At 49.3% G+C, this 27551-nt stretch overlaps 1 protein-coding gene across 1 annotated transcript; it reads right to left on the bottom strand.

Moving 5' to 3' along the window:
• Positions 1 to 606: 606 nt before the first annotated feature.
• STEAP3 (STEAP3 metalloreductase) lies at positions 607 to 24634 on the bottom strand. Its single transcript, XM_062004900.1, has 5 exons — positions 24575 to 24634; positions 12184 to 12667; positions 11184 to 11711; positions 9219 to 9383; positions 607 to 4017 (listed from the first exon to the last, which is right to left on the bottom strand). The coding sequence occupies exons 2-5, from the start codon at positions 12664 to 12666 to the stop codon at positions 3727 to 3729; spliced, it is 1467 nt and encodes a 488-aa protein (XP_061860884.1). The 5' UTR covers position 12667; positions 24575 to 24634; the 3' UTR covers positions 607 to 3726.
• Between the last annotated feature and the right edge of the window lie 2917 nt (positions 24635 to 27551).

Genomic DNA, 27551 nt, shown 5'->3' with positions numbered 1-27551 from the left:
AAACAGAAGGAGTGAGAGAACTGTACTTGCAGAGGTTAATCTTCAGCACAGGAATTTAAATGAACTCATTAAAATCAACATACAAATTAGCTCATTAAAATGCAATGCTGCAGATCCAGAAGTTGGTTGATCTGGCATGCCACTTGTATGAAGAAGTGACTTACAAAACAGGGAATAAATTCAAAGTATTAAAACTCTCCTTTTCTTTCCAGTCCCACAAACCCTCACCTGGAACTCCCTCTTCCTTGAACTCTGTATTGACAGCACATCTTGGCTAGTGAATTAAGCTTGTTTAATCCTCTGCTACAAGTGCTGTGTAGTATCACTGGTCTTTGGTAATTGAATGTGTGTCTGCACACACCCGTGCCCTCCCACATGCATAGGAACTCTGAGGCCCTGGCACCATGAGGTCACAGCAGTGATCATTTCCACTATTACCTTGATAATAAGACTCTACCAGCTTCTGGCTGTAGTGGGACCTTATTTCCTAGTGGTTAAAATCCAGATAATCACACTACTAATGCCATTAAAGTAATGGTTTTGTTTAGAGGAAGGAGAGAAAAGACGACTCAAACGAGTTTTGATAGAATTATATAGATTTGTTCAGAATATCTTTTATATAAGTACAGATGCCAGTGATTAAAGCTGGCCTTGCTCTTACAGCTTTTCAGTTGGTTCTTACATATCCAAGAGGCACGTAGGAAATACAGAAAATAAAAATATAAAGAATTTACATTCCAGATATATATTCTGTAATTATATATATGTGTGTGTGTGTGTGTGTACATATATACAGAAAATCCAAGTACAAAACCATGAACTGGTAAACTTTAAGCTAATCTCACTGAACCCCCTGTCCACATCAAAAATGCATAGGGTAAAAAGAGAATTCAAAAATACCCCAAACTACTTTTCAGTCTTCCATAACAGCAGAAGAAATCACCCCAGCTGCTGTGTCAAAGGTTTTAAGGACCTTCGGAGGCCACCGTTTGAAATGCTGTTCTGCACTTATAGGAGCTGGTTTCAGTTAATTAAAAGGGATGGTGACTGGGTGGACAGGATGTTGGCACAGGAGTTACCTGGAGCTTTTTGACCAGCATTTTTGTAGATGGTGTGGAGCTGCAGTACCTGTGGGGAATTTGGAGCTGGTTCATCTCTCCATCTGGGCTTGTGGCCATCTGCAAAGCACCACGCTGCCCCAGGAACAGAGCCAGCTCCTCAGGTAGGTCTGAGTGCCTGACTCTGTGCATGAAAACCGCCCCTTTGCCATCTCTGGAAAAGGGTAAGTGGGTGTGAAAGTCGTGTAAACAAAGCAAAGGTGCAAACTGTAGTTCTGCTGGGCAGAAAGGTGAGTCTTTAACCTTGCAACAACTCACAATGAAACCACACTTTCCCCCTTGAAGACAAAACCTTTGTATTGTTCTTTCCCTGCCTCCCTTTTTTTTTCTTGCTTGACCTAAAGATGTGAAAAGAAGCTTAGGTGGGAAAAAGAGGCATGGGAATTGTAACCAGAAAATGTGTCACTGGTGTTTTCATGTTGGCTCTGCTTGAAGATGAAATGGAGAGGAAGACTTAAGAGAACAAGCTTGCTGAATCCAATTTTTCCTCAAGGATGAGTTAAACTGGAGTGAGTGGAATTATACTGAGGTGAAACTGTCTTAAATCCATGTGGAAACTTCACCTACCATGAAACAATAGCCAAACAGTGCCAGGTAATTAATGTGCTTGGTGAGTGATTTGATCAGGTGGTGATCTGAGCTACACTGTGGAGGCAGATGAGGAAACCTGAATAACCACAGCGTTCTGAAGGGGCCAATGGGAAAGAGTGGTACCTTCCCCATGCTGCCAAAACAACCCACAAACAGAAACAAATCAGCTGATTATGAAATCTAGGTATTTCCCTCACTATGATTTCTTTCTATTTGGTGAAGTGGGGTTTGGAAACTTTACTGTAAGCCTTAGGCAAGACCTGAAATCCCTCAATACCATCGCTGGCACCGTGGGCAGTATTTGGAGAATGTTCCTCACTGTGGTCATTTGAAGCTGAACAGGGAATTCTTAAGATTCTCTGTCAGTGTGGAAATCATGTGGCTTACAGAAGCAATGTTGGCTTGTAGAAGGGCTTGTGTCCCCCTGAGTTGATCATTTCCTCCCCATTTATATGATCTAGTCTAGTAACAAGCCTTTTCTTGTCCCACAAGCTGTACCTCACTTGATGCTGACAACTGTTGTTTTTCAAAGCAATACTGAATGCTGAGTGGTGTCTTTTACTGAACTGCAGGAAAATGAGGCTGTTTGAGCCATGTCCTTCTATCTGACCTTACTGAGGTAGCCTTCTTGTGTCATCCTGATTGCTTGCTTTTAAGTGAGCTTTTGTGAATGGCTGTCCATTCTGTTTGGTGACTTGGCTGTCCAAAACCTAAAGGATTATTCTGATAAAGAGCAAGAGCCTGAAGTGATAGAATGTGACAGGTGGAAAATGAAATTAGGACAAAAGTCTTCATTGCCCTGCACCTTATCCAAAGTAGGTGTGAAATCAGAGGAGCATTCCATACCTTCTTTGTGATCTAGCAAGGGACTTCTTAAGATGCAAGGCAATGAAGGACTGTGCCCAAAATGTACAACTGTATTTTCATGTTGTGGTCAAGACTTGCTGATCCCTTTGCAAGAGACTTCAAAGATTTGATTGTTGCTAGTGAAACCAGTGGCTTTAGAGCTGTTGTTTTGTGTGTGTAAATGGGCATGTTCAGATGACAATAATTTCTAAGAGCTTCACACTGTTATCTGATGTAAGGTCAGCTGGAAGACCTTGGTTTTCTCCATGTAGTTTTGTGAAACAGCAGGTCTTTCTGATTTATCTTTGCTTAATTTCCATCAAATACTGCTTGAAACTTTGCCTTAGCAAAACAAGAGAATGTGCAGCAGCAGCAGCAGCAGCTGTCACCTCATAGCCAGCAGTGCAGACCAGACGTGTGATGTTAGGGACATCTCTCTCTTCAAATGCTTTTATGCTTTTACACAGAGCTTACAGGACCAGAAGTGCTATCTGTATTTGAGAGAACAGGGATGCTTGGGCATGCTGTCAGCTTTGGATGCTCTCAGTAAAATCTGCAGACGCTACATAACATGGACATTGCTGTTCTTTCTTATTCACTGAGGAGACCAAATCATAGAATCATAGAATGATACAGGGGCTGGAAGGCACCTTTAGAGATCATTCAGTCCAACCCCCCTGCAGAAACAGGTTCAGAACCAAAGCCAGAGACAAGTCATCTTTCTAAACTGATTTGACTGATCTGGACACTCACAAGGCAAGATATCTTTGCTGCCATACACCCTAAAAAATCTGCTACTTCATATTAAAAAGAAAAAGCCATTTAAATGTATGGGAAACAACTGAGAAGTATTGGTCCTGGGAGCTGCCAGCCAGCACCTCGAGTGACTGATCTGACTAACAAGAGTCCATCAGTTTCCCCATGTACATTAGTGCTGCTACCTTGGCTTGCATGCTCATTTTTAAGGCAATGATTGTCCTGGCAAATCAGCAATATCATTAACTGCCACTGCCTAAACTAGTTTTGTGCTCATCCATTTTCTAAAGTCACCAAATTTTATTATTTACCCACCATACAATTATACCAAAACATACATATATTTAAGAAAAAGAAACACCTTGCTAGAAATGCTGATAGTGCTTTGAAATCCTCTGTCACAGCCGGGGCTCTGTTAGACATTGCTGGAGGTCTCCCCGCTGGAATATTCCCCCGTCGCACTGGGCAGGACAAACTTGACGTATCTGCCCTTCTCCCAGCCCCTCCTGATTCGCTGGAGTCTCTGGTGGATGCAGGGCAAAGCAAAGATGATTTTTGCCAGGATGACAGTACATGGGACGAGCAGTGTGAGGGTGTAGGTTGGGGGCAGGTAGAATTTGTACTGGTTCTCATCGAAGGCCCTCGACCATCCGTACGTGAGTGTGTGCAGAGTGCTGATTACCAAGGCAATAAATCCAAGGGTGGACTAAAAGGAAGAGAAGCACACACCAGTTAGCAGAGCACCTTGTGCCTGGCTATTTCCCTGTATTGTTTAATGCTGCTTTGTAAGTGCCCACAGCACAAAGCAATAACTATTCCTGCCTTTCTTGGACAGAATTAACCCCACTGGAAGCCCTTCCTGGGTAATGTGCCAGCCTGCATTTTCCTTTTTCTAATCAGAGGTTAATGTGATATTAGAAACTCAGTGGGAGTTTCCCTGAAGATGCTCCTCCCCCATCCCAGGGGCTGCCGACCATGCTGAGGGACCAGCACCGGGGCCTTGGACCAGCAGCTGGCACCTTCAGAAGTCAGTGAAGCCCAAATGAGACTGGGGGGATGAAAGTGCTGTGTTCTGAGGTGAGCAACAGTCCTCTGTCCTAGAGAGCCGTGTTGGTTTGTGAGCCAGACCATCAGGCTGTGTGACGGACCAAGTCCTTGAAACAGGGAGTCAAGAGTCCTTTATCCTTTGACCCAACCCCTGTTCTGCAGACAAAGACTTGCCCCATTTTCAGCTGAGATCACAGCTCCCAAGAACCCAGTGTTTTGAGACAACATTTTGCCTGATTATTTCCACCTCCCTCTGAGGGTTGCCCTCAAGAGGGGATTTAAACTGTGCTACCCAACCCTCACCAGTGGTTTCCTCCCAATATCAGAGGTGGTGGCTCCCGAGCTCACCAGCTACCTCTACCTGGGGCCAGCACCTTGCTCTGCTGCCCTACTCTGAATGCTTAGTATAAACCTGCAATAACAAATGAATTTCAAGGTGCCTAGCTGGGAAAATTTTACAGCTAATGTTCCTAACTTAGGGATGGAAGCCTTTGCTAGTCAAAATATCTGGCAGCAAGACACCCTCCCTGGGCAGCCTGTGCCAGGGCTCCCTCACCCAACAGTGAAATAGTTTTTCCTTATGTTTAAATGGAACTTTTTGTATCCCAGCTTCTGTCCATCATGATCCAGGAGCTGGGAGCAGACCCTGCAGTTGAACCTCAGAGCAGTAACCCATAGCTCATCTGTCATGTACTGACTCTGAGCTTCTCTCCAACAGCCAAAAAAATCCCTGGATGGCAAAAGGTTGGAAGTACCAGCTTTAGACTCCTCTGGCAGAGCAGAGATGTAAAGCAGGGCTGGGGGAAAGGGACTGAGTGAAGTCCAAGGGCAGCAGCTGTGTTCTGCCCTGGGCAGGGGCTGCTCTCCGAGTCAGCTCCAGCAGGGCTCTGCATGGCAGAGGTGTCACAGCCAGAGAATTCCTTTGTTCCTCTACAGTTTATCTCTCAGTCTGGGACTGGGGGAGAGTAGGTGTGCAAATTAGTAGGACAAAAGGTGACAAACCATCACAGGGGCTCAGTGACTCACCTTTGTGTGGTAGGACACAGGAAACAAAACAGCTAATTTGCAAAAACCCACAGGGATAAGCTGCTGGTGGCTGGAAGCAGCACTGGCAGCTCCTCAGACAGCAGCAATGGAGTGACCTGTGCATTACACATATGAGGGACTGTCTGGTAAGAGCAGGGGGTGCCCAAGCATCCCAGTGCTGAGGGCCCCGAGGCTGCACCCACCACACAACTTGTCAGCTGGGTACATGTTGGTCTGTAAGTGCATGAAAACCAAAAGTTTTGCTGATTGCAGCTTGGCTCAGTATATACAGCTCAATCTATACTCAGTACAGTACAATGCAGAGCCTGCTGAGCTCCCCACAGGGGGCTGATCTGCCAGGGTGCTTAGCCCTGATATCACACTGACTTGTGAAGCTCTGCTCTTGTTTATCCTCTCATTGCAGTTTCTGGCTATGAAATGTTTCAGTGTTCTTGTTTGAAACTGTGTCAGGGCTTTCTTTTGACTGTCACATCATGAATGGGAGGCCACCACCCATGTAAGGTGTTAAAGGCAGTGTGAAGGTGCTATCTCCCTAATGCTTTGCATATATTCTCTGTTATCTCTTCCATCTCCCTCATCTCCTGGGTGTGTGCGAGGCTCCCTGTAATGCAGGGGGAAGGTGATTCAGTCGTGGCTCATTTAGAAATCTCTGGGCAGTGTCCAAAGCAAACAGCCCCTTCCTAACCCAAATGTGTTTCTGACTTCTGCTGCTATCACTGCCATGAAGTCATTAGCTCTGTGGAAGCAGCTCTGGCTCACACTTCATCGACAGGAGGGTTAGAAAAGGTCCTGATGACAGATTCTTTCTATCTTTCGATACGAGATAAGAAAGAAACTAGGTCAATACAACCTTCAAAGTCCAGGAGGACTTCTCAGGATGGGAAGGTAAAGGCAATCATACACATTTTAACTTCTGAGCCAATTAGAGTTGATTTGTAAATCACTGGGGAACATTAAACATGTCTCCTGTAAGTTGAATTACATAGGAATCATTCCTGCTATCCAGGGTCTAGACCCTGTACATTTTCAGTTAATCCAAACTGGACATATAGGGGAACTGTGTATCCAGTGTTACTGTATTTCATTGAAACTTGTGTATGTGCAGGAACTACTAGAAAAAGAAACTGTTTTAGTTTTTTTCCCTAAAACCATAACAACAACCCAAAAGGGATTTTCAGCCCATCAGGCAACAGCTGTATTTTAAGAGCGTGGCAGTAAGCCCACAACACTCATACAGGTGCACACGCTGCTGCTGGCTAATGTCAGACCTGTGAAGCTCCATGTAAAAAGGGACTAAAGTGGCTCCTGAATTTGTAACAAGCCCCAGCCCTCTCTCAGATGTGGCTTTTGGTACAGCATCTCTCAAACACACTCCCCAGTTCAAATGAGATGATAACGAATCGCTGCGTTTTCTGGGAGACATCTGCCTTTTCCCTCTTTCACTTTTCCCAGGTGTGGGAAGCCACAATGCCCCTGATGCACTGCAAAAGGGTCCAGTGCCAGACATCCCAAATAGCTGAGAAAGCAGCCTCATGCCTCAGTGCCACTGTGCATTAATTCAGGAAGGATCCCATTGTGCCAGGTGAAGGTTCACCTCTGGAGCTTGGGAGCAGTGGCTAGATCCGCTCTTCATTTCCTCCAGAAAAGCACCACCAGCTTCATGAAGAGTAAATATTTTTAAAGAGCCCTCCAAAAAATTATAAAGAAGTGGAAGGTACCATAGTAAGAGATCTGTAACCTGCTCTTTTCATATGATGCTTCCACAGCTGGGCACAATGCCAGCCCTGCCTCTGCTGCACGTGATCAGCTGTCAGGGAGCTCCTGTCACGCTGTCCTGCCTTATCCCACAAGGACAGAAATAGGTGTGAGGATCTTTCCATGAACTAAGCCAGCCAGTTCACATGTGGGGCAGCCAAGAGCTATTTTTGAGCTGACAATCACATATTTATCTGGTCCCAGCGCTGACATGCCCTTAGAAAGACACACAGGAAGAGGTCCTGAAGGGCGGAGGTAGGAGATGGCAGCACCACCTGCCATGACAACATATATATTACAAGACACAATACCAGCACCCTCCAGGAGAGCTTCCAGGCTGCCTGGGGAGCCAAAGGGAAATGCAGGGGGTTCTGATGTCTCCTTCCAGGCTGCAAGGAGATACTTCCCTTCATTTGGGATTCTTGGTGTGAGATGCCTACTATCAATCTATCCAATGTCCCAGCAGCTGCAGCCCTCCCCTGAGACAGGGTGGCAGGAATTAATATGCTCCTGGTGTTCAATCTGAAAGAGAGGTTTCAAGCCAGGTCTCCCTTCTCCCCAAGAGACAGGCTCTTGGAGTCATGTTCTCCTGGTGAGGCTCTTCTGCTCAGTGTGAGTCATTACTTGCTAGCCCACAGCATGAGAGGAAAAAAGACAAACTGACTTGCTCATCTGGTGATGGGGGCACTTGTGGGGGAAGCAGGGCAGCGGGCTTCAAACTCCTGCTCTAATGAATATTGAATTATTGATGTGCTGCTGAAGAGCTTCAGCAGGAGAAGCCAGATAACAGATACTCACCTCAGCATCCCTGAACCCTGCCTTCCCCTTTTGAAGGAGACACAGGTAATGAGATTTTAGGGTTGTGGGATACAACAGTGACCTGGTGAGTGGAATTTGGCCTTAAAATCAGCTCTAATGGGCAGGGAATACCTGAAGGTTCATTCCCTGCTATTCCCATTAGTTAATTCTCAGTCTGGCTCCAAGTGCAGCCCTGAGAAAGCTGCAGTCCCTGAGTCTGGGGCTTGTGAATGTCCCACAGGGTGGACTCAGGCCACTAAGGGAACTTGGCCCTTGGGTGCTTGGATAGCACTGCAAGTGGGAAGAAGGCTCTTAAACCACTCAACGACTGGGGAAAGAACAATTAGAGTCTTGATTAACTTTTTATAATCAGACATGGACTTTTCATTGAAATCATATTCATTTTTATAGATCAGTCTAAGCCTTTACAAACCTGTCTATTGAATATTTGGGTGCATGCAAGCTCTGCCAAACCTCATCTTCCCCTGCACTGCCCTCCCAAGTGCTTTCCTTTCCAGCAGCTCACTCTCCCTGCAGTGCAAGGGCAGATCTATGTCCTGCAGCCAGCTGTCCCCATGGCTGGTTACCTGTCTGCTGCAAGCCCCCTGCAGCATCTCTGACATGCTCTGCATGGTGCAAACTTCTGCAGCAGTCTGACTGACACGCAACCGGCTCCTAGAGGGATGTTGCCCATGGAAGTGAACAACCCTGTCCTCTCAAAATGACCCCAAGGCTTTCTACCTTTCTACCCTGTGTGACTTCAGGATATTTCAGTGCTGCTCCTGGACACCAAGCGAAGGGGGAAAGGGCTCTGCAGGGGAGTGTCACACAGACAAAGCCCAGGCTGGTTTTAACTCAGAATCTCTAACTAAAGCTGCTGTTTCTCTGCAGGGCAGGAAACTTCAGCCAAGACATTAAAGACTACCCCCTGCAAAGCCAGCCACTAATCCTCCCTTGGATGCCCATGACATTCCATTTTACCTTCCCTCCAAGACAGCAGCACCCTTGGCAGAGCAAGCAAGCCCTGTGTGTGAGCAGCACAGCCTCCCAAGGACACCCCACATCCTGCTGCCCTATCACCTCCCAGGCCAAGCTCCCTGCTCAGGGAGGGGTGGAGGGGCAGGGTTTGCCCCTGACAGCAGTGAGCAGCTCGCCCTTGCCATGCCAGAGCAGGGATGTGCTGGGCAGCAGGACAACCTCTGCTCTCTGTGGTCTGACTGCAAAAAACCACTGTCTGGCACTGGCAAATGTCAACTTTACCTGAATGAAACTGAATTCCCTCCAGTTGAGAGAGTTTGAGACAGATGGAAGTGAAGTGATGGCAAGTAATGACAGCAAGCCCAGGGCAATTATTCCAACAGAGATATAAATCTCCATCCTCCAGACTTCCTCTTCTACCCAGATATTCATCTTCTTCTCCATAGCCTGGCATGACAAGGAAGGTTTGTTAAAACAGTGAGCTTAGGAACAGAGGAACTTAATTTTATCTGTGTTTGGTTTTGGAAGCAGGTTTCCTGGATAAACACTGGGTTCTGCTCCCACCTCCAGTAGTATTTGCCTATTTAAGAGGGGTGGAGATCTCCTTTTATCCCTCCACCATTTGGACAAAGCTAAGACCTGCTTTGAAGCCTACTGGGAAGAAGTGCTGAATGCTCTCAGCTCCCACAGCCTGTAACCACAGCAGCAAGCCCCAAAGTTGCATTTGGAAAGATAATTAGAATGAGAAGTCAGTTTAAAATCATGAAAACAAATACAGATGGTTGAATATGCAGTAGTCTCCTAATAACCTTTGTTTTAAGTGCATTTAAGGGGGAAATTGTTCATGCTAATGGAAGGAAAGATGGGTTTTATGCTGCATGGCAAAGAGGAACATTTAGAACTGTCCTCTTTAGCCCATTAAATGGATTTAATTTACTAAACAGAGATGTTGCTAGAAAACAGGAGGTAGAGGGGAAATGAACACAGGATGAGATTAATGTGCCACTGTGGCAGTCAAGAAGGGCCTGCTCTAGGCTGGATGATTTGAGCCAGCACTGCTGCTGAAACCAGCCATCTTGCTCCTCTCTGCCCCCATGGCCCCTTCCCTCCTCTCTGCTGGGACAAGCATTTAGAAGTGCCTGGGGCAAACACCCCACTGCAGAAAGCAGACTGGTTGTGGGGCAATCCCTGGATCAGGTTGCCCACTCAGCTCCATGAAGCCCGTGCCATCCCAGGAGGGTGTGGGGTGGAGCAGCAAGATGCCAGGGGCAAGAGAAGGGCAGAATCACATTTTCCCATGGCATTGCCAAGTTACAGAGCTGTCTGAGTTACCTGGAGGCAGCAATCTCATTGTTATCTACTTTGCCAAGAACCCCGATGAGGCAAGTCCATTTCCTCTCTCTCACAGGCTATGACCAGTTCTTCATCATCATTTTGTTAAACTCCTGGAGGTACACTGTGATGAGGACACACCTTCTACAATCCTCCCCCCTTCCCCCCAGTTTATGACTTGGTCACTCCAACAGGCACCTGTTATGAACGTCAGGGATTTCCCCTGGAGAAAAGTGCCTTTTCTGCCCAGGTGCTGGGCAAGGTTGGCTTCAAAGGCTTGTCTGTGTTTCTGGGGAGCAGTGGCCCAGGGGAGTGTCATCCCAGCCCTGGCTGTGAAGGCACTGGCAACACTCAGCTGAGACGGCTGCTCCTGAGTGCCGGTGGGTGCGTGCCTGGCACGTGCGTGCAGCTGCCCCAGGGAGGAGATGCTCGTACAGATAACTGTTCATGCCTGCTCTCCCACATGTGCTTTGGAAAGTGAATGCAAAAAAAGATACAGAATCCTACAATCACAGAATGGTTTGGATTCGAAGGGACCTCTAGAGACCACTCAGTCCAACTCCCTGCTAAAGCAGATTCCCCTTGATCAGGTCACGCAGGAACCTGTCTAGGGAGGTTTGGAAACGTCCAGAGAAGGAACCTCGACACCCTCCCTGGGCAGCCTGTGCCAGGGCTCCCTCACCTCAACAGAAAAGGAGTTTTTCCTTGTGTTTAAATGGAACTTATTGTGTTCCAGCTTATGTCCATTACCCCTTATCCCGTCTCTGGGCACTACAGAAAAAAGTGTCACCTCATCCTCCCGCCATCTACCTGTTTGAGACTTAAAAGTGTTCATGATTAAGCCTGCAACCCAACACCTAGATGAAGTGAGCAGAAGATGGCTACAGGTGCTGGGCTGAAGAGGACTCCCATTACCTGCTTGACAGCCGTCTCAATCAACTGGTAGCGGTGTGAGCGGCGCATGGGCAGGCAGAAGCTGTACACGGCGTGCAGCGCCGCGCAGAAGAAGCTGAGCAGACCAATCTGCTTGCGGTGCTGGAGCCACTGGTCGAGCCAATCTGGAAAGCGCCTGTACTTGGTGCTGTGGTAGAGCTGCGAGCAGGCTGCCAGAACCCCGGGCAGGTAGACCAGGGACAGCATGACATAGGCCACGCAAGGCAGAGTCGTGTTGACCACCTCGATGGGGATCTTGTACAATTTGTTCTTCTGCTCCCTGATGTAAGGGTGGATGACCTGCCGGATCAGGTTGTAAGTGAAGAAGCAAAGAAAGAGACCCAGAGCCAAAAAGATGGGGATTTTCCAGGCTGGCAGGAGGCGCAGGGGAATGTTCTCGATCTCGCAGGCTGATGACATGCAGCCCATGTCCACAGGGGTGAATCCCATGCCTTGAGCAATTTCTGTTACCGTGCGCTTGGCTTCTGGGCTATTTGAGCAAATCAGAACCTGCAACGAACAGAAAGATACACGTAGGGCAAGGAGCAGTCTGGCTGCTGGGAAAGAGAGTGTTGGGAGGAACGCTGTGCTAAAGGGAGCCTATTTTATTCCACTGAGCACTGTGCTTGCTGGCTGGCTTTCCAACAGGGATTTACCACGGCAGCCAAAGATCTCTCTCCTGCACAGATTTCCTTTCATGTGTGCACCACCAGTTTGTTTTACTGTCTGTGTTTAGATAAACAGATAGTTAAACAGTGCTTTTCACTTAGGCAGAGGCTCCAAAGACTACAAAGCATGAAGGGAGTGAGGGTACATCATTTCTGGGTAAAGAAATGCAGAAGCTATGCAGACTAGGGGGTGGTCTCTGGATGCCACAGCTGGAACTCAGCCCCTTTCTCCTGGAGCTCGAGGCCATCTGCTGATGCTGCCAGCCCTCACTTGCTGAAACAGTTGGGTTTTGGTTTTCATCAGAAGAAAATACCTGCTTGTTTCCATCCCTGGCACCCGACTGCAGCGTCCATGCAGAAACCACGTTAAAGCCCTTGACCACGGTGGAGGCTGGGAACAGGGAAGCCAAGTACTCGGCGTTGGACTCTTTGTGATGGTTGATCTCGGTGTTGTTACTAACGTCCACCAGGATCTTGCCCTCCAGCACATCGGCCAGCTCACAGAGGGTGGAGTAATGCTCCCTGAAAACCGCCACGAAAATGACGTCCGCCTTCTTCACCGCCTCGGCCTGGAACGTGACTTCTGCTGCCGAAGGGAAGAGGCCGACTTTGCGCTTGGGATTGCGGCTGCCGACCACCACCTTGAAGCCGGAGCACACGAGGCGGATGGCCAAGGCCCGCGCGAAGTCACCGCTGCCCAGCACCCCCACGGCGCGCCCGGCCGCCGGCGCCGTGCGGCCCTCGCCCTCCGCGCTCCCCTGGCCCAGGAGGGGTTTGGCCATGTCTCCTCCAGACATCCTGGCAGGGAAAACAAGGGGAAATACAAGTTCATTGTGAAGCTCTCGAAGAGACATAGACCATGGGGGAAAAAATGCCACTTGGGCCACTTGAATGGACACACAGGTGGTTTTGGCGGTGCAGTAATGTACAAGTACCGTTGGAGGGGGACAAAACACCACACTGGGATGGAAGGCCAAAGGTTTTAGGAAGGTTTGCAGGGTCTGTGCAATCCAACACCTTCTTGGTGTACTCGTCCACCCTTTGCTGCTCCTCATGCTGGCATCTCGCACTGCAAAGCCAGGGCAATGCCAACAGTGACCGGCACTAGTAACTCGCAGACCCCCATGAAGCTACCAGGCACCTTCTGAAAAGCCCAGGGCCATGGGGATCCCTGAGCCCAGATTTGGAAAAGCCTGGGAGGATGCTTCTGATTTGCAGAGTTGAGGCAGGGAGTTTAAGCTGAAATAAAAGTGTCCTAAAGGTGATAAAGGAAGAGAGTTGCAGCCTTTGCCTGTTCCAATATTTGGGTCTGGCAAGAGATGTTTGCTTCAGCTCCTCAATGAGTAATGAGAACTTAGTCATGACATTTAAAAAATATATTCAAACATGATGGGATTTGCTCATGAAAGATCTTGATGAGCTTTATAAATGTTAATGAATTTTGCCCTGTAACACTCTGCTCTCTGTAACAGATTAGATATTGAGGCCATGGAGAGGTTTTAAGCAGATCAATAAATTGACAGGCAGCACATCAGCCGGCCCTGGGGGTCAGAAGAAACTCAGGCTGGGCACTGCCAGGGTGCTCATGGGCTGTGAAAGTTAAATTCCTTAAGGGCTCATTTTTAAAGAGTTCAGGAGGTGGCCCAGGGAACTTGCACACCAGGACATCTGGCTTTTGTGTTGGGCACACTGGTAGAGATTATTATAAAGACCATCATTAACAAAGTCATGATATATTGGGGACCACGACAACTTGGTTTTGGTGGAGTGCAGTTTTGCCTCATGGCTACTCAAGCTCTTTCAAAGTGAAGGTGACCACTCGGATAGGGTGACTTGGTCCCTGGCACAGGCTTTTGGAACTATCCTTCCTTCAGCCAAGGCTTTTCTGGAATCAGCATAGTGGTAGTGCAAAGGGGAAGGGCACTTCTGCATGAATACCAATGGGAGACAAAGGGTAAGAAGTAATTTTCACACTGGGAATAGGTTATCAAGGGATTTCTCTGAGGAGCTGTGTTGTTCAACATCTATACAAACCATCTGGAAAAGGGAGTGAACGTTGGGAAGATGGAGCTGTGTGAGATGATCACTTAGGACAGTATACTGTGAAGAATCTGCAGAATGATCTTATTTCAAGTGCCTGAGCACCAAAACTCACTCCTGACACAAAGCACGAGCTGCCTAGGGGTATAACTTCCCCTAACTATATGTACACTTTAATGAGCTGCAAATTTGTTAAAACCACTCAGAAAAATATGATCTGAGGGTCACATTACTCTGAAAATACCAGCTCGGTGCTCCCTGGAAGGCACACACCAAACAGCCTGAATTACTGAGGGAGATCTCTCTCACAGATCAACCAGTCCTGCTCCCCATACAAAACATCTTCAGCAGATGGACATTTAAACTGTAATTCACTGTCCTGGATACAAAAAAGCAAAATCAAGCACAGCTTCAGTGACAGTACTATTTCTATGGCATAGGACTATCTGCTCTCCTTGCCTCTTCCCAAACACCCCTTTGTCTCAGAGACAGTGTTCATGGATGAAGTGCTCCCAGGAAAAAACAAGTGCCAAAGAAAGGCATGCTGGTTTCTCCACTTTCATCTGCTCCCCACACATCACATAGCCTTTCCTTCATGCTTGAGATGAGTAAGAGGCTTCACTCTGAAGGCTTCTGTTTCTGCTTCAGACCTGCAGAAGGGTTGGTGTGCCACAAAGCTGACTTGGTGATGCTGACTGTATCAGCTGGGTTAACCCTGGCTGCTGCCTCTGCACACACCCCAGCTTTAGGTATATTCCGTGTGGATGACAGTCACTAGGATGGTTTATGCAGGAATTTGTGGCATAGGCATATAAACCAGAAAAAAACCTATTGGGCTACCATATAAATCCATAGATTGTGTAGCACACTGCAGTTCTGCTCACTCCCTTGTGAGAAAAAAGAGAATAAGCCTCACAAAGGGCTGTAGGGAAAGACTGAGAGAGATGACAAGGGCTGCCAGCTTGGAAAAGAAACACACAGGTGGAGATAGAACCACCTGGGATTTCTTGAGGTGAAGAGCAACCTCACAAGTGGAGTGCAGGCCAACGGGAATGCTGGAAACACCAGTCCTCCTCATCCACAAGCAGCTGTGCTGCCAAACCCCTAATGTAAAGTAAAGCAGTTCTAGCTGAAAAGATGTTGCCTTTTTTTTCCCCTGGCCCCTTCTTTATCACATGCTTTATCAAAAGCTCTTCACTGTTTGACTTTTTAGAAACCTTCTTGCTCCACCTAAATTTATTTGTGGCCAGCACTATTTGTTCTAGGGCAAATGCTATTGTTCATCCTAAGGAACAATATGCCTCCCCCCCATTTCCACCATCTGTACACAAAAAAGTGTTATCCTGAAATAGAGACACAGCTCTGGCTCCCAGCTGAGGGGAGAGAAACCAACACCCAGGGTGACAAAGCTGTTGTTATCAACAGATTCATTTCATAATCATCTAAAGCACCTCAGAAGCTCTCTCTGTGCCCCCACCAGGACATGGATCTTGCTACAAGCAAGTTTTCTTGTAGCGTGTTTGTCGTGTAACTGCTGCTGAACACTAGAGAGATGATGGCAATGTTTGGAGATAAACAGCTTTGCTATCTCCATTTGTTTTGATTAAAAAAAGATGACAGAATTCAATGGCCTTTGAAGTCATCAGGACAGTGAGAAGACTCAAAATGTTTTCAGTGGATTTTGTTGTGATTATTTCACCCGTGCTCTGGCCGCAGGCCCCTTGGTCTGCCACAGCTGCCTGAAATCCTCCCAAGGAAAGAGGCAGTTTGCTGAGACAAAAGCTGTGGTGTCTGCCTAACAGATGCCTGGAAATGGAGTGTCTGATTAGACCATGGTTTTTTTCCCTTCTGTATCTCTGCAGAGCACACAGACCCCCCACTCCCACCACCACCCCTGACACACAGGCTGCTTTTTCTGCACCTATGGGCAATGTATTACCTACTTGAAACTCCCCCTCCCAAAGCTAATTCTTCACAGCAAGGTCAACCCATCCCAAGTCAGTGCAAAGCACCGTGGCCAGGATGCTGCAGTCACCCTGAGGCAGAGGAGGCCAAGAGTGACTATCACGGCATTCGGACGCATCTTCAGCGTGCTGCAGCCTTAGATAAACCCCATTTATTGATCCTCCCTATCAAGAAAGCTGCACTCCTGCTGAGCTATGGCACATGCAATTCAAGGTGATTGGTTTCTTACAAAGGAAGCTACAAGATGATTTAAAGCACAACCCGGTGGAAGTAAACTACTTTCAATCCTAACTGGGAAGCAGTAGCTTAATTAAAATATCTAATACAATGTAAAGCTGCCCTTCAGCTAGGCTAGTAATGACACCCTTATATCACTGTGTGGGGGTGCTATGTCCAGCTCTAGCACGTTTGTTGCTGTGTGCACTCCACTCGCTGCATTGCAATTACTATTATTTACAGGACAATTGCAGCGATGGGCAACAAGCAACACAGGAAGCTCCCCTCTGCCAGGCACCCCATGAAAACTGGCCAGAAGGCCACTCCTGCCCCAAAGAATGGGATCAGACAGACAAAAGCTGGGTGAAATGAAGCAGTCAAATCTCTGTTGCCCAGGCAGAGGGAGGGAGAGGCTCTCACAGAAGAAAAAACATGGATAATTCGACATACTTTGCACCTGAGGCTTGGCAGAGGCTGTTAGCCTAGGCTCAGCGCCAGGCAAACATGGTTTTTCTGCCTCTCCGCCCACACTGAGCGGCCTCGCTCAGGGTTTGCAGCAGAATGGCCTTTCTGGACAGAGCCAGGCTGCAGGAGCCCACTCAGGTGTCTCTGGCCTCACAGCTGAGTCAATCTGCCAAGCAGATCATCCCCACCGCTAACGAGGAGCCAGCTCAGTCCTTATCCTCTTTCCACAGACATGGGAGGCCGAGATACTAAAGGTAACAGGACTCCAGCAAGTTTGCCTGGGAAGACTCAGATATCCTTGGCCATATCTTTAACAAGTCCATCTTTTGAGGCCCCTTTCCCCTCCTCTGGTACAGGAGGATAGCCTAGCTGGCCCCTGTAATTTGCAGTCTGGAGGTGTTTGAGTTGCAGACCCTGAAGAAGGATGGACATGTGGTGGCAAGGCATGAGCTTCACTTCATTTCTGTCCACAAAAACACAAATCAAGATATGTTTTGCTGCCTTGTTATTCAGATTTATCAGATAAAAGACTACTTAGTTTTACAGTAACTCAAACAAAAAACCCATATAACTGAGTCAAACCATGCCAAAGAACATGGCACCAATTTCATAAGGAGCTCCAAGTAATGGTCCTGTCCAATGCAATCAGACCAGTTCCTGTCTGCACAAAAGCTCCTCTCTGAGCTCAGCCTCACACAGAGTCGCCAGAACCTTGGCTAGAACAACCACTTTTCTGTCTTCCCCCGAGGTCGGGTTTTGTGTAGACTGGCCACAACTGAGTCTCCAAGTAGCTGTGGATTCAACTCAGTGCAGGTCATCACAGAGCCTCTGTGCTTCAGCATCTGCCCTGGGAGTTAACTGAGATAAAGCACAAGATTATTATCTACATCCCCTAATGACCACGTGGGTTGAAAGACCAGCAAGCCACATGAGGAATCAAATGATGCAGCTGAGTCCCCGGCCAAGTCACTGCAGAGGAACTTCACGGTTTCTGCACCAGGACAGTCCCTCTGGGCTGTGTGTGGAACTGGCTTTGCTCCATGGAGCATGGGCCTACAAACACCTGAGAGACAGAGTGATCTCTGCCCCCAGGGGACTTCCAGTCTGCACAGAAGGACCTTTGATCCATGAAGCCAAAGCCCTACAGGTTCTGTTTGCAGAGCCCTGTGCTTCCTGCGGTGCCTGCTGGCATCTCCCTCAAGAAACCCCAGCTGCAGAGGAGCATTCAGTGTCTGAAGTCTCCATTCAGGTCTTGCTGTGAGCAGAAATACTGTTTTGGCTACAGCTGTTTTGTTTCCAGGGAAAATAAAACCTGTGAATGTCTTTCACACACCCAGAGTGTCCCTCCGAGGAGCACAGCAAGTACCATGTACCTGTTGGGACTGGAACAGATTTAAGTAAGAAAAGGGCTTATCCAAAGCTGCTTTAACTTCAGCTCCAGTGCACATCTAAGGAGACTTTTCAGTCCTGCCCAGGCTGACTGGAAAGAATGTCTCTGCTCTGCAGGCGAGGGAAGGAGGGGGGGAAATCAGGCTTGCTGTTCTTTCCAAAGCAGAGTTAACTCCCTAATGGCACAAACCAGGAACTGGTAAAGGGAATAAATCACCCTTCAGTATTACTTTGGCCAGAAAAGCCGTGTTGCAAACCTACCTGGGATGCTAGCCAGTCCAGGAGAATGAGGAAATGCCAGGGACTGGGCTTCCCCCCCCACCCCCCATCCTTCATCTCCTTTACCCATGGTGCAGATGGGACACGGAGTGCTGCTGGGAACAGAGGGCTGTTCCCGTCACCAGGGTGGAGAGGTGGGACAGGGACCTGCTGCAAGGGAGATGGTCCTGCCCTGAGCAGACACCGAATGGGTGCTGAGACTGTCCCCTGGGACATGGTGGGGACAGACCTGCTGTGGTCTCCTGGGGCTGCTGTGACCCCAAACCTGCTGTGTAGCTCCTGGGGTCGATGCATGTCCCCCTGCCACTGCTCTCCACCCTGATGCACTTTGCATCCAGAGATGCTCATCTCTCCCCCTGCCCCAGGGCAGATATTTATCTGATTATCTCCTTTATCAGGTGTTTATCTGTTGAAATCACTTCCATAAGCTCCTGTAGCCCACAGCTTTCTCCTCCCTGTATTTCTTGATGCAGTTAAGCACAGCATTTCCTCACTTCCTGTCTTACCACCAAAGGACTCGGCAAATTATTCATCCTTCTCTCTCTGCAGACACGTTCTGCATTTGGACAACCGATTTCACATCTCCCTTCAGTTTCCCCTGGACAAATGAAACCCAACTCTTTCCTCAGAGCTGTTGTTTACTGAGTGTCTGACAACTCAGCATCTCCTCCTTGCTCTCATTTTTCTTGGAGGATGCCCAGAACTTCATTTTCCAACCGAGCCCCTAAAAGGCACCATCTGGAGTAGAAACACCACTTCCTCAACGTACCACTTCTCTTTCTTCATCCCAGCAGGCTGTTTGCTTTTGCACAACTGTGTGACACCATTGACTCATAGGCCATGGTGCTCGTCACCCCGTCCTCTCATGGGTTGCTCACCCGGTGTCCCTGCGGTCAGTGGGTCCTGACACACAGGACAGAATACGTGCCCTGTTATTTTAGAACCAGCTCTCCAGCCCTGTTATTTTAGACCAGCTCTCCAATTTGTCACAATCTTTAATTCTTAATCTCCCCTCTAAAATGTTTCTAGTTCCTCCCATCTCAGTGTCACCTACAAATCCCGTACGTTCCTCCCTACTCCATCACCCACTAATGCAAACACAGGCTGACAGGCTCTGACCCTCCCCACTCTGTACACCCTCCGGTTTAAACATTGATAAACATTGAGGATGTTGTTTTTGGAAGCCAGCAGTGAAGCCAAAGGCATGTCCCTGACCATGAGATGTTCTTCATTATGACCAAAACTCAAAAACATCTTTCAAAACAGAGGACAGCAGAGGAGAAAGGGCTACCAGAATTTCCCACAGGGGCCAAACCGTCTCTTTTTCCCACACAAGCACAGACATTTTGGCTACAGTTTTCCTATAGAAATACATCAGCTTGTGGTCACTTTGCAGAGACAGTTTCCCTTCCCAAGGGAAGGTTAAGTGGGCAACATTAATGCTGAGCAGAAAAAAATCACCTGCCTACAATATGGAACTGGAACCAAAGCTTTTGGCCTGCCCTTCTCATCAAAACTATGCACTTCTAAGCACAGTTACCAACAGGTTCTGCCACAGATAGCTCCAAACTCGCCTCTCTGAAGTCCAAGGGGCCTCCCTTTGCAGTACCACTTCTCTGCAGCCAAGTCCTTGTCTGAAGAGCTTCCTCTGCTCTTTTGCAAGAAGATCTTGCTGTCTGTGCCTGTTGTGTTGACAGTCATGAAAGGCCTGAGAAAGACCTGCCCTGTGATAAAACTTCATAGAATGGGAATCTGCAAGTCTGGGAAGCCCAACATTTTCATTGTAAGACCAAGGAGAGCACTGACCTGGAGCAATGTGGGGTTTTGCTAGAGCAGTGATGATACTGAGGTAGCACACAGGACTTTATCTGGCAGATATAACTCTGAATAAGGTTATTTTCCCTGCTTATCACCTCACAGCTCTTAAGTGACATGAAGGGGTGTGGTTTACAACAACTTCAGGTGCTGTACTTCAGTGGCTTATCTTGCTCTCTTCTGTGGTCTTCATTCACTTGCTGCTCTTACCAAGTTAATGACTATCTTGTCTGTTTCTGAGCTTTCCCCTCCCTGAAGTGCAGGGGAAGCAGCCAAAAGCCTGAATGGTGGAAGCTTCTCAGGTAGATCTAATAATGCCCTGCAGCCACACCTGATGGGAGGAGGTGCTCCTGTCTGAACTGAGCTGGGGAAAATCCCTTCTGCTCTTCTCTGAGCAGCATGTGCCATTCTGCTGGGAGCTCAAGGGCTTTGGAGATGGAGAGAACTGACTGCAAAGAGCCGGCAGGCTCTCACTAATAAAAACCTCTTTCCTTCTTCCTAGGACAGACACAGAGGAATCATGTATGTGAAAGTATTTGGATTGGCTGCCCCTGTGCTGCAGTGACTGTTAGAAGGGTCTCCAAGATCAACACCTTTTGGATTTTGCTTCTCCCAGTGACTCAGAAGATGCTCAGAACCACACCAGGGGAGAAGATGGCCTGGGAGGCAGCATGGAAGACAAAATTTATGGCATGGAGTCAGCAGCAGCTCCTGTTTTCCTCTCTTGGTGCACTGAGTCAGCCCAAACGTGCACCACAGTGAAAACACGGTGCTCTGTCCAGGGAAGAGAACAAAACACATGCATATTCTGTCTCTTTTGCTTTTCCCAGACAGATGTTGAGTGCCATCAAGCTGCTAATGTCTTGTTGTGTGCATGCCTTTGTGGATATCTATTTTACATTTCAATTTTTCATCACTCCTTCAAGTGGGTGATGAGATCAACAGCAAAGGAGGAAGAAGAGGGATGGTTACTGACCTGGGAGGAGCTGGGAAGAAAAGCAAGAGAAGGTGGCAGGTGGCTTCACTAGGAAAGGCCCACGGAAGGATGATGACTGCAGTGATCATGCTGCCTTGTGAACATAGCATTTGTTTTGCCTGAACACACTTCCTCAGGGCATGTTCAAAGCATGCCACGGACACACCTGCTGTGCTGAGCAGCTGCTGATGGGCAGGAGGAGTGTCTGGGAATGAGAATACCTCAGTCTAAAGCAGCAGCAGAAGTTTCCAACTCGGGGGTACCTTCTCCAGGAGGAGAGAAGTGTGGTGCACATGTGCACACGTGCAGATGTGCACAGTGTGCCTTCCCCCAGGGAGCCCAACAACTTGGCAAGAACCACGTGTGCCGGACATGTCTTTCATCACGTGCTGCAGAGGGAACTAGCACTGTCTGCCTGGCTGGTTCTGGCCAGCTGGGATCCCTCTTTCATGGTCTTATATGTGGGGTTTTGTTAAGCCAGCTCTGCCAGAGCACTGCCTCCCACACCCACCCTTGGCACCGACAGCCTCGTGCTGAGCAGTTACTTTATCTAAGTACCCAGAGTGATGCACATTGGTATCTGTGAGTGCTTCCACATGCTCAGTAGCTGCTATCAGCACACTTCAGAGGTGGACACTTTATCTACAGACCCTGATTTTTGAAGCCTGTAGTCCACAGGGAGCTCTTGGGACATTTTTTTTCCAAAGACTACAGCGGTATGTTCAGGCCAAGTAAATGGAAAATGCTCATGTTACCACCATCAAGGCTTTAGAGACACTCACTGAAAAATCAGAGAGCCTGGAAACAGAATGGGAGGAATTGCATCAAGAAGAGTGTGGGCAGCAGGTTGAGGGAGGTTCTGCCCTCTCTCTGCCCTGGTGAGGCCTCATCTGGAGTCCTGTGTCCAGTTCTGGGCTCCCCAGCTCACAGAGGGACAGGGAACTGCTGGAGAGAGTCCAGCACAGGGCCACCAAGATGATCAGGGGACTGGAGCATCTTCCTTATGAGGAAAGGCTGCGGGAACTGGGGCTGTTTAGTCTGGAGAAGACTGAGGGGACATCTCACAAATATTTACAAATATCTAAATGGTGGGTGTCAGGAGTTTGGGACATCACTTTTTTCTATTGTATCTGGTGATAGGACAAGGGCTAAAGGAAAGAAGCTGGAACACAAAAAGTTCCATTTAAACATAAGAAAAACTATTTCACTGTTGAGGTGAGGGAGCCCTGGCCCAGGCTGCCCAGGGAGGGTGTGGAGGCTCCTTCTCTGGAGGTTTTCAAACCTGCCTGGACACATTCCTGTGTGACCTGATCTAGGTGGACCTGCTTCTGCAGGGGGGATTGGACTGGATGATCTCTAAAGGTCCCTTTCAACCCCTACCATCTGTGATTCTGTAATTTCTAAGTTCCTTAAACCCTGGGCAACATTTCCAAAATGTTCAAGTGATTTAGGCCCCAAGACACCTGAGGGCTTTTGTAAATGGGATGTAAGTTCCCACATCACTGACACACTTTCATAAGGTTTTATCCTTTCAGTTACGCTACATTTCACTTAAACTTAGATGACAGTGAGAAGCTGCTTAATCCTCCATAGTGCTGCAGGGAAAACTGCCCCATGAAGAAGCAGTAAATTAAAATTTGAAAATAATTAGTGTTTTTCTCCATCGTGGAGTTGACAAAAAGCTAAATCTAATCAGTGATGGTACACTTATTTATAGGTAACAAACTGGTGGGTTTTAACTCTTGGTATGTGACATCTCTTACCAGAGCTACCAGTGCCTTTCCCACCTCGAGAGAGAGATGGTGTGACTGGCCTCCTTTTTCCACCATCGGAAAAAATGTGTTTCCCCTGTATCTAAACCTGCTTTTATTTCTGGGTGTGATGTTACAAGGTCACGGTCAAAGCGTAGCTCCTAACAATACAAAGCAAAGCAAACAAACTACAAAAATGAAATGCAAACAAACAATCAAAATATTATGCTTTCAAAAAGCATGTTTTCCTGGGGTTTGGTGTGCTTTTTTCTTTTAAACAAACACTTGTTGAGTCATCCACATTTTCTTCTTTACAATCACAGAGGAAATCAAATACGTGCAGTGACTATAGGATCTTGTATTACTGTGTATTTGTTTCATAGCAAATGGGATTTTGAAAGAGGAGAAAACTTCAGCTTGATGTTTTATGTAAACCTTGTTAGTCCTCCATCTCCTCAGCCCCCCAGGAGCACTGATGCTGTAGATGATGGCCTTCCTCGCCCGCTCGGTCTCAGTTTTGGTCTCTTGCCATGGGAGGCAATTTTCTGTGCATTAGTTTTATTTAGACTGTACTGAGGGAAATGATCTGGGGTCCTCAGTGCTCACATGTCCTCTGCTCAGCTCAATGTGGTGCAGGCATATTACCCACATGAACACTTGCCCTGTTCAGCAAAGGGGCCATCCCGACGCTGTGCATCCCCCAGCCAGACCTTACCCCCCTAGCCAGGGTCACGGCACAGTCCCACCCCAGATCACATCACCTGTGGGATGGTCCTACTACAAAGTCACCTCTCCAATTCCTACGCAGCCTTCATCTGTCATAACTCTGACACGGATCAAACACTGAAGTCTCCCCCAAAAAGCATCCAACCCTTGGACCGTTTATAAGCCCCTACATCGGTACAAAGCTCACATGGCCTCTCCCTGCTCACCTCTGAGGGATCGTGGGTCCTGGCCAACATTTCCCCAAGGTTTTTTTGATATCTGTGCTGACTTCTCCCTGGCTGGAAGAAGCCGCTCACCTCCTCCAATCATTCGGTGAGCTGAGAACGAAAAAGTGGAACCTACGGGCAAACCGCTCCCCGAGGGGCACAACCCGCCTGCTGCACTCATCCGCACCCTTACCGCCGCGCTCGGGAGGTCCCATCACATCTCCCGGAACGGTAAAAAAAGCCTGCCCCATTTCAGGCAAGTCCGTGCCCGGTGCGGCGAGTTCCCCCGACCCCGCACGGACGTGCCCGGCAGCCGCGGGAAAGCGCTTCGAGCAGCCGCCCGTCACCGCAGCCCCGCCGGGGACGCGCGTCACACCGGACCCTTCCCACGCACCGCCCCGGGGCCGCACGCACCGGCCGCTTCGCGCATTCTGTCCGGCACCTGGCCCCGGCCCTAAACCCGCTCACACCGAGGCGGCCACGGCCGAGACCGCCCTGGGAGCTGGCCCACATCGCTCTGACGTCCCAAGCCCAGGAGTGCTGCGGAGCGCAGGGCTCCCGAGGCCGGGGAATGCCGGCGAGATGGGGCCCCGGGACCGAGCGCTCCACGGGGTGGGAGGCAGCCCCGGCGGGGCAGCCCCAGGCCGAGCCGTGCCGGGCCGAGCCGAGCCGAGCCGAGCCGGGCCGCGCCGAGCTGGGCCGTGCCGAGCCACCCCCACCTCGCACTGCGATCCCGGCGCGGCCCCGCGGCTACAGGTTCGAGCCCCACCGCCGCCGGGTCCCCGTTGTGGGCAGCCCCGCAGCGCCGTTCCCTCAATGGCGAACGAACGCCGCCGTGCCCGTCGCCCCGCGCTGCCCGTCGCCCCGCGGTGCTCACCTCTGTGCGGCGCCGGGCGGGCGAACGGAGCCGTCCGGGAGCGGTGAGCGGCAGCGCTGATGTCAGGCCACGGGCTCCGCCCTCCTGCCCATGTGCCCGCCGGCGGCCGCCACACATCTGCACCGCTCGGCTCGGCTCGGCTCGGCTCGGCTCGGCCTGGCACAACATCACATAGCGTGACACAGCCCACTCCAGCTTGCCGCAGCATGAGACAGGCTGGCCCAGCATGGCTCTGCACAGTCAGACTCACCACATGGCCCAGCTCAGCGTGGTTCAGCATGGCCCAGCACGGCTTGGCATAAACCATCCCACCTCGGCACAGCCTAACCTGGCTCAGCGTAACCGGGCCTGGCTTGGTGCTGCTGGGCATGGCTCTGCACAGCCAGGCTCACCACATGGCCCAGCAAGGCTCAGCACTACCTGGCCTGGCTTAGCATAACCCGATCTGGCTCTGCACAGCCAGACTCACTGCACAGCCCAGCGCTGTCCAGGCCATGGCCAAGGGAGCGGGAGCCCTCTAGCCTGGGCCCTGCCACCTGCCCCGCTGCCTGTGCTGAGGTTAAACTGCAGGGATGGGAGGGCGTCGCTGCCAGAGCTGCAGGGGATGTGGTATCCGTTACAGACAGGAGTCAGACCTTAATCCTCTCTTTATAAGTGCATTTCAGAGCCAGCCAGTGTTTCATTTTAATGGGAGGGTGCGGCTTGGTGCTGCTCTCTCTGCTATCAGGGGATATGCACTCGCTCTTGAAAGCTGTGCCACAGGGTGTGAAGCAGATAATGGTTTGTACCCCTACACCACACCGGGAAAGAGTTGTCCTGCTGTAACCACTCCTGAGGCAGCTGCACGGCCCCGTGCCGACACACCGGTGATAGCGTGCTGCTGGGCTGCTGAGAGCTGCCACTCAAAGTGGTGTCTTCGGGCAAAAACACTGGGGCAAACATATGGGGATTTACAAAATACATCCCTCTGGAGCTTTGGTTCACTCAGTAGAGGAGCATGGAGGGGAGGGACCTGAAGAGTTTTGATGACATAGCTGGGGAGATGCTGGTACACCTGAAGGATGTGCAGCCCCTCTGAACTGAGCTTGATGTGCCTTGTCACCTGTACTTAGAAGTTTTTTTCTAATCTCCTGATCTTTGCTGATTTTTGCCATCCCTTCTGTGCCTACTCTGCACGTGTTCCTGGTGTGTTCCTGGTACGAAACAAGCCCTGAGTCTTTCCAGTCTCCTGGGCAGGTGGTAATTTTAACTGTCTCAGCCCATTCTCACTGCTGTCCTCGCAGATGTCCCCACTCTCATGCCTCTGTGCTGCCTGAAAATGGAACTGGCTGCCAGCCATGGCCATCCTGGCTTGGAGGAGTACCCACCACCTCTCACATTCACTGTCACATCTATGGAGAGATACAGAAACCTGCTGATAACGGGGAGGCTGGAACAGAGATGTGGGATTGCTGGGGAAAGCTCACATTGGTGGTTCCTGGCACTGGGAGTTTGGATAAGAGCAAGCTTCAGAAGCTGGGAGCATTTGAGCTGCAAACTTCAAGATGCTGCAAGTTCCCAGGGTGTTGGGGAATACTGGAGAGGTGAGAAAACCCATTGGCATGGTTAGGAGAAGGAGGATCACTGGGATATCTGTACTTCATCATGCCTCTGTGAAGCCCATCTGTGAGGTTTTACTGGTACTTCATTTGTATGCCAAGATCAGCCCTTTGTGGAGGCCAAATGAAAGAATTCCTTGAACATTCCTGCACTTTCTGAGTCGTGTTACCTGAACTCCCGCATGGTGGAAAGGACAAATTTTGCCTTTTCATTTGTTTATAGAACCTTTAGCCATTGCCTTGTTTGCCTTGGTCATAGCAATTCAATCTAGGCGATTCCTCTTTGACCTTACAGGTGTCTGCAAAGCTGTGGTTGCACTGTGTGGCCCTCTGCACCTTTCCCTTGCATGGGGCAAAGCTGCTGTTATGGGTTTAAAATCATTCCCTTGGGTAATAACCAGCTGTCTGGGGTTCCTTTATCCCAAAACACTGACATCTGTTTGGGTTTTTTAATGAGATTTCACTTCCTTTTCACAGAATAACAAACTTTAAAGGTTTTCTTCACCAAAATATCCTCTGCTTTTCCACCTTTATGTCACAGAGAAGCACTCCAAAATGAACATCCATTTTCTACCTGTTTACCTCTTCTCAAATCCATGGCCAGCCCTGTCCAGGACACGTGTTTACTGCATGGTTTGAGTCCTGCAGCTCCCTTTTTCCTGCTGCTGTCTCAGTAGGTAGCTAAAGCCTCCCCAGCTCCTGGTCCTTTATTGATTGCTCGAGAAATGCCGTTGAGAACTGTCTTTCTGCTGGTGACTCAATGTGGGCTTCTAAGGTGGCTTCATTTTTCTTCTACCCAGAGATACCCAATATGCCAGACTTGTGCTGGACTTAGATGCTGCTTCTGTGTGTCTATCTGATTTTTCTTTGTCCTTTCTTTTGCTGGTCTTGGGCAACAGTTTCCCCTGTGTCAGCTGAACCCTTCTCCCAGCAGTCGTCTTTCCTGGCCCACTGCTCAGTGGTCAGAGCTGTAGCTCTCTGGCAGCACCATCTGTGTTCCTGTACCCAGCTGGCCATGCCCCTGCGATCTGCAGCCTCTCCACTCATCCTTTCCACCCACAGGGCCACCTGCACACTCTCCTCTCCATCCTTCCCTGCCTGGGCTGGGCAATTACTTTGGATCTGCTGATAGCTGGAGCTGGCAGGCTCCACCGGGCACATGTGCTGGCACAGCGTGGCATGAGCAAGCAGATGGAGCTCAGCATCCTGGTAGCCAGGCCAGGAAGCCCTGGGAAGCCCCCACCTCCCACGCTGCATTGTGAGGCTCTTACTGGGATGCACACACCATCAGAAGTGGCAGAAGGAAACCTCATCAGGTTGATGATGAGCATGTGAAGAGTCCTGCACTTGGGGAGGAACAACCCCATGCACCAGGACAG

This window comes from Colius striatus, chromosome 11 (genome assembly GCF_028858725.1).
Source record: "Colius striatus isolate bColStr4 chromosome 11, bColStr4.1.hap1, whole genome shotgun sequence".
NCBI lineage: Eukaryota > Metazoa > Chordata > Aves > Coliiformes > Coliidae > Colius > Colius striatus.
The sequence above is the reverse complement of the archived record's forward strand: the minus strand, read 5'-3'. Positions and strand labels throughout refer to the sequence as shown.